Source organism: Neolamprologus multifasciatus, chromosome 5 (genome assembly GCF_963576455.1).
Source record: "Neolamprologus multifasciatus chromosome 5, fNeoMul1.2, whole genome shotgun sequence".
Classification (NCBI taxonomy): Eukaryota; Metazoa; Chordata; class Actinopteri; order Cichliformes; family Cichlidae; genus Neolamprologus; species Neolamprologus multifasciatus.
This window is the reverse complement of record NC_140443.1, coordinates 25,364,155-25,371,292: the sequence shown is the minus strand read 5'-3', so window position 1 is coordinate 25,371,292 and position 7,138 is coordinate 25,364,155. Positions and strand designations below refer to the sequence as shown.

At 42.1% G+C, this 7,138-nt stretch overlaps 1 protein-coding gene across 1 annotated transcript; it reads right to left on the bottom strand.

The window, feature by feature from the left end:
* Window positions 1-754: 754 nt before the first annotated feature.
* LOC146518841 (intermediate filament protein ON3-like) lies at window positions 755-6,188 on the bottom strand. The gene is made up of 9 exons (XM_085160358.1): window positions 5,647-6,188; window positions 4,204-4,412; window positions 3,574-3,634; window positions 3,335-3,430; window positions 3,069-3,233; window positions 2,496-2,621; window positions 2,136-2,356; window positions 1,995-2,035; window positions 755-1,766 (listed from the first exon to the last, which is right to left on the bottom strand). The coding sequence occupies exons 1-9, from the start codon at window positions 6,097-6,099 to the stop codon at window positions 1,456-1,458; spliced, it is 1,683 nt and encodes a 560-aa protein (XP_085016484.1). The 5' UTR covers window positions 6,100-6,188; the 3' UTR covers window positions 755-1,455.
* Window positions 6,189-7,138: the final 950 nt, after the last annotated feature.

The window sequence follows — 7,138 nt, the reverse complement described above, 5'->3', positions numbered from 1 at the left end:
TGTCTATAACCTCATGAGAGGCTCTATGGCCTTGGGTGGGGCACCACCACCACCCATAATTCATGTTCAAACCTGTTCCTAGATGGGCTGAAAAGGCCTCTTAAGGAACAATGGACTCTAAGAGAAACCCTTCCTGTCCTCAGATATGTTACATGTGTTCCTTCCAAGCACTTGCAGATTCTCAACACTGTCAGCTTTCGTATGAAATGTATGTTTTAGGGGTTTGGTTTTTTTTTTTTAGTTTGCTTGTTTGATGTTTGTTTGTTTTTTTATTTTTTAGGATATGTGTTGGATTTCTTTGTTTTGGTCACACTTTATGTGAGCTTTTAGTTGGTGTTAAGAGACAATATGACAGTTGCAGACATTTTTGAGGAAGGCCTAACGTTCAGTTCATTTTGTGAAAGAGAAACTCTTGAAATAGGGTGAACAAGGCAGGCTGGGACTTGCCAGGTATTCCAGGGAAAGATTTGTGTGGATTATCATCCTTTCTCATGTTAGTATGTCGAAAGCGTCCTTTATCAAAAGCGGTACTTGTTTGTGTTGGAGAAAACAACTGTTAGCAGCCGGAAAAACCAAGATAGCAATTCCCTTGAGGTGATTTCCAATGCTTTGTAACGACTGTTCTGTGCATCTTTAAGGCGTGTCTATTTGTTTTCCGAAGGCGTGACATTCACTTTCTTATCAACCTAACAAACTACAGAAAAATTAACAGTGTCAGTGAATTTCAGCACAAACGCAACACAAGCACATCATGTAGATTTCTGTTTGAACGTTTATTATTGTGCAAACAGGACTCAGAAAGTAGAACTCACAAGAACTCGTGTGGCTGCTCTTCATCACATTTAAGAGTTTAACTACAACAGGTTTGTCACTCCCTGCTCAGCATATAATGGCCTTCTTTTAAAAGTTGTGAATTACAGGTTGGTGTGATAGCAGTGCCTCCTGTTGGTTGAAGTACACAGGGTGAAAACACAAACAATACTGCCGCCTTTTGGCTAAAAAAGTGTGGTGCAGTGAAAGGTTTAACTCTTTAGCCCTCGAAAGCCTAGTTTGAGTAAACCTTGAAGCTATTTTCTTAACCTGGAGGTTTCCCTTTATTTCAGGGCTGCTTATAGAACAAACTCAAACTATTCAAACGGTCGTCAAACCACATATTTACCTTTAATATATATTGTGATTGTCAACACTTGTCATGGGGTATGGGGAGGTCATCAAATATCATCTTTAAGGGGAAAAGAGTTAAAGTCTGGCACTGTTTCAGGTGACAGTAGAGAATTTTAGAGAGCTTTTGGATATTTAAGCTCAATAAGCACCACTGTGTTAAAGATATCTGAAGGAAAGGTGTGTTTACACATCTTCACACATTTTTTGGGTGAAAGTTGGATAATGAAAAAGAATGTGCTTTTTCTTAATCTTCAACAACAAATCATGAATTTCTCAAAACAGGATGGAAAATCACTCTTCGGCTGCAGCTTCGGCCTCCACGTGCTCCGGCTCCTTCTTCTCCACAGCCTCTGGTTCCTCGGCTGCTGCTGCTGGCTTCTCCTCCTCCACCTGCTCCTTCTCCTCCTCCTTATTCTCTTCCTTCTCTTTTTTCTCCTCAGTCTTCATCACCACTGTCTCCGTCTTGGTGACTGTGGTGCTCTTCACTGCCGTTCCCTCGACTGCTGACGTAGACCCACTGCTTGCTTTGACTTTATCAAAGGAACTGCTGATGTAGGAAGGGATGTAGGAACTCTCCAGACCGTAGGCATTGTAGTTCACACCTACAAATTCAGAGGAAGAAGTGAGTGATTAACATTGACACATGGTAATATATCAGAGAGTTGATATTATGAGATTCTAACAATATAAACTGTATTCTCAGATATGATATCTAGATAACATGGCTTCAGTCATGGCAAGGTTGTGGGCTTGTCTGACCAGAAAATGCTCTATATAGCAACAATTAACAAAGCAGAACTAGAAATAGTTGCACACAAGTATGAACTCACAAGTCTGCTTGGACACAGTGGTCTGAATTCCAGTTGCCAACCTTTGGGAAGAAAGAAATAATAAATAAAAGACAAGAACAAGTAAAAGCATGAGTATATTGCTATGTAAGATGTAGGAGAGCATAGGTGCTGTTAGATGACCTGTTCTCCTCTCCTTCCAACAGTTTCCTGTATGTAGCAATCTCAATGTCCAGAGCCAGCTTAACATTCATAAGTTCCTGGTATTGGCGGACTTGGAGTGCCATATCCTGTTTGGCTCTCTGAAGAGCTTCTTCCAACTCTCTGATGCGGAGTTTGGCATCTTTCACCGCCAGTTCGCCGCGTTCCTCAACCTCTGCGATCTGAGCTTCCAAACTGCCTCGCTAAAAGTGGGAGAAGCCAAGCAGAGCGAGGCATTGAATTCAATGGTCTTCATAAGGCTGGCGATGCAGTTTGAATTATTACCTTAATGTCAAAACCTCAAATCATTCGAATGAACAGAAGAAAATCTCTGTCCCTCACCTGAGCTTTAACCATGTCGATTTCAGACTGGAGCCTCACTATCCTGCGGTTCATGTCAGCAATCTCAGCCCTGGTTGACTTGAGGTCATCTCCATATCTACCCGCTGACTGCTCCATCTCTGCGTACTGGCATGAAAAGAGACAGATCATAATGAAACTTTAAAACACAAAGTGATACTGCTGGCAGGTTTTTTGCACAATTAATTTGACATGGGGATCAGGAAATCATGTTGCAGCACTCCAACATACAGTTTGCAATCTCCAGATCCATATTAGCTTTCTGCTCTTTGACTTCTTTGTATATGAAACTTTTCAGTATGTTGCAATAAAAGTAAAGGAAAGTAGGCTAAGATAGAATATCAGGAGACGATAGAGGTCCGAAAAGTCAGAAAAGAGAAGGCATCCCACACCATCTGCCACAAGTAAAACTCGTGTACCATGCAAAGATTTTGAGTTCATGCTCTTCAGTTTTAAATGTTCATGAACATTAAATAAGCTTAATGGACTGTCCTCACAGATGATGATCTATTACGTAATTGTGGACTTTAGTTTCCCATAGCTTTGTGGTCCCACCTTGGTCTGATACCATGACTCAGCCTCCTCTCTGCTCCTTTTGGCAATGTCTTCATATTGGGCACGCACTTCAGCGATAATCGTGTCCATGTCAAGATTACGGCTGTTGTCCATCTCCACCACAACAGACGTGTCCTTTATCTGGCTCTGCAACTCATTAATTTCCTATGAAGGACAAAAAAGTGGGAAAAAATACAACTTTGGTGATGCCTCCTGTAGAAACATTTTTATTAGGTTGGAAGTGAAAAATGAAATGAGGTAATTACTGCATCGTAGAGCTGCTTCAAGAATTCAATCTCATCTGAAAGTCCATCCAGTTTGGCCTCGAGGTCCACTTTCATCATGTATGCTGCATCTGTATCCTTTATTGGAAAAAAGACAGCACTGAGAACATTCATTGTTCATTACAGTCAAAGTTTAAAAAGAGGGCATTATTTTTCCTCATTGAGCATGAAAGCTAATTGTAGTTTCAAGATCAAGCATTTACTAGAAAGTCTGCACAGACCTTCTTTAATAAGACGAAGTTGTTCTCACACTCATTGCGCTTGTTGATCTCGTCCTCATACCTGCGGAAAAGGAGATTTTTTTTAGTCTGTATATAAAGAAAAACAGGTAGTGTGCAATCATCATGGTGGGAAAGGTGCTTTTTCAGAACTGATAACTCCATAAGTTAATATGGAAATGGTTCCGTAAGTTACTATCTTTGCCTAATATGTGAAAAATCCCAGAGTCTGCCAGGGCAAACATGCAGAGCTGTGTGCTGTGGCAACCCCTTCTGAATAAAGGAGCAGCTGTTTAAATCATAAGCTATTCTAGTAAGAAAACCTCCGTGAATACATGTGGTGCTGACAGTGAATATTAACTGTGAATATTCAGGGTTATTGTTATTTTTGCTCCACCACACTGCAAATGATTATTTTTATCTTCTTATCTGCTCTATCTTGTTGAAACTTTGGGTTCCTGACAGGAAGTTAAAAATAGCTCTTCAGGCTTTCTAAAAGCCAAACTGCACAAGTCTAGGAAAACTGGAAATAGAGTATCGTTGGCAGTTTAAGACTTTCCCAAATCTTGGTCAAATAAAGCATGCCTTATGCTAGAGTGCAAGATTAAAGTGAAAAATCTCAACTCCACCCACTTGGTTTTAAAGTCCTCCACCAGGCCCGTTACGTTATGCAGGTCAGACTCCAGTTTGACTTTTTCGTGACCCAAGTTGTCCAGCTGCTTGCGCAGGTTGGCAATGTAGGCCTCGAACATAGCATCGACGTTTGAGTGAGATATGGTCTGCTCATGCAGAAGTTTCCATTTGGTCTCAAGCATTTTGTTTTGCTGTTCGAGGAAGCGTACCTGAAGATTGAAAGGTGGATGAATGCTTAGTAAGAAAAAGGAAGGAAACATGTAATGGGCAGAAACGAGTGGGTGTATGTGATGACTGAAGCTCTGACAAATATCAAAACCTTTCCATAGAAAACAATAAATAATGGAATGGTTGGTCACTGGGATATGTGGTGGATAGGGTGGGTGTGACTGAAGAGTTTTGTTTGAATCCAAAACATAGAGAGATTAACTGAAAGGAAAAAATGAGTAACCAGACTTCTCTGGCCTCCAGCTGCTTCTATCTGTCACAGCAAATACTCCGATCTCAAGTTTAACCCACTGTGTTGCGTTTCGACACAAAGTGGCACTGTTTCTCACTTGCCACACAGCTTGCCCCTTTTACAGCTCTTTCATTAAGCGTCATGACCTTGGGTGGAGTCCATGCTACCACTCAGCAAACACAGGAGAGGCAGACTGCTGTTTGTGGGTGTGCCATATCACACCAGTGTGCAAAGGAGTGGACGCGTGAGCTGTGTTTTACAAGCAGGAGAATTAGCCTCAGCGTGATTGATTTTTATATCAACTTCTGTCCCACCCTGCTCTCCTGAAAGCTTTGTGAACCTTGACGTCTGTTTATGGGTTTCAGTGACAGATAACGAAAGAATGTGGTAGGTGTCTGGTGATGAAAATTCAGATCATGAACGTTGAAAATAATTCGGTAAATGAGATTTTCCAAACGCGATTCTGTTTGGTAGACACCTGACACTTCGCTCTCTACTTTCACAACCACTCGTTTTGCAGAATATTGCTTGTATGGGGAATGCACTCATTCGAGCAAAATTCATCTGCTCTTCATCCCACTCCTGTACTCTGTATCCAGGTTGATCCTTTTATCTGAGCTCTATGATCTCGCCTGAGATTGAAAACACTGGAAGCAGGAAAGCCACTAAGCAAACCAGGCAATATTCCCAGCAGACTGTATAGATGGCACATTGTTATGAAGTTTTGACAGGGAATGTCTTAAGGATGATCTCTTCTGTGAAATCAAACTTCTTTCATCTTTCACTTATTTTGGCTTGTAGCGTATCTCTGCAGTTTGTATGTGCTATTCTGCTACTGTCGTCACATTCAGTTTCACCCCAGCACTCCTGTCACTTATAGAAGTATGGATTGTTTGCTGTTGGTGTTTTGCTGTTTGTATGTGCTTTTCTGCAGCATGAATTTCAAACACAAGATTTCACATTTCATTACAACCTCGACTGACCTTGTCGATGAAGGAAGCAAAGCGGTTGTTCAGGGTCTTGATCTGCTCCTTCTCTTCGGTACGGATTGCCTGGATGGTGGGGTCGATCTCCAGGTTCAAGGGAGCCAACAGGCTCTTGTTCACTGTCACTGCTGTGATGGGGGCCACAAATTCATTGGCCATGCCACCTGCTACACCTCCACCAAAGCCTGAATATCCAAACTCTACGCCACCTAATCTTTGTCCGGATCCCCCAGCGGCAAACCCACCGACCGTCTTACAGCCCCCAACACCCACAGCTGCACCACTGCTGCCCACTCCTCCATATGAGCTGCGGACAGCGTAGCTCTGCCTGGCACTCCCCACACCATGACCTCCATAGCCAGAGAAGGAGCGGCTGCTGAAGCCCAGCGTTGGGCTTCTGGGTGAGGACACAGTGGAGTAGGCGGTGGTCTTCACAGCTCTGACAGACATGGTGTAGGAGGAAGTCTGTAGCACTGAGGTTTTGTGAGAGGAGAGACTGCTGAGAGGAGAGTCAGGCAGATAGACCCACCCTGGTCCTGTGTACTATTTATCAGAGTAGGGGAGGAACCCTGCTGAGGTGCGATTGGCTGGTGTCCTCAGTAGGGGAGTGAAGGATAAGGGGGGAGAAAGAGCAAGAGGGGGAGAGATGAGGGAATGTCAGGGGAGAAAATTACATCACGTTACACTTTTACAGCACATTAAAAGCACAAGAATTACGTAATATCAGAATGCCTTTTATATATATATATATAAAAAAAAGGTTTCCAGAGCTTCTGAATGTAGAAGCTCTGGAAACCTGGAAAACAACCTTTGTGAAGTTGCATTTTCCATGTTTCATAGTTACAGTTGCATTGAAATTATTTTGCAACCAAGTTTACTTCACATGCTTTAGTCACACCTTGGACACATACAATCTACATCCTCATTGTATTTTATACATACTTATACACACACAGCAAACACTGGGTATAAGGAACATGTACGCCACTTTATGAGCTTCCCTTCTACCTTATAACACCTCTGACAGGCTGTGATATATGGCAAAGTAAACTGTGCTTGAACAGTATGATACCCTCTCCTAGCTGGTGGGCATCGACTGTGTAAACCCAGCAAAACAACTGCAGATTTAAAACATTGAATATGTTCCACCACTTTTTTGTCTTTGTATTTTTTGAGATATGTCTTTTAACATTTTATACCAAATGTTTTGTTACCTGTTGGACCAGATTTGTGCAAATGTGCAGCTTGCACAAAGAAACTATGTAATGGGCGGGGTGTTTCATTATCAGCAATAATTGCCACCGATTTATGCTATGTGCACACACACATTGATAAACATTCCTTCTGTGTTTGCGCTTCACCTGCTGATATACACACATCCATCAACTCCATCAATTCACGTTGTGGAAATCTTCATTGATTTATCACTTGGCAGATTTATGACTCACAATCTTTTCAGGGCATTTCAATGGCTGTTGCCTAATTTAAC

Bases quoted from the DNA above. Each gene is read 5' to 3' on its own strand.
- LOC146518841 (XM_085160358.1), bottom strand. From the start codon at position 6,099: ATGTCTGTCAGAGCTGTGAAGACCACCGCCTACTCCACTGTGTCCTCA. The intron at 3,635-4,203 runs GTGGGTGGAGTT...CCTTTTCCGCAG, and splicing joins GTGGAGGACTTTAAAACCAA to GTATGAGGACGAGATCAACA. The intron at 3,431-3,573 runs GTCTGTGCAGAC...TTTCCAATAAAG, and splicing joins ACTTCGTCTTATTAAAGAAG to GATACAGATGCAGCATACAT.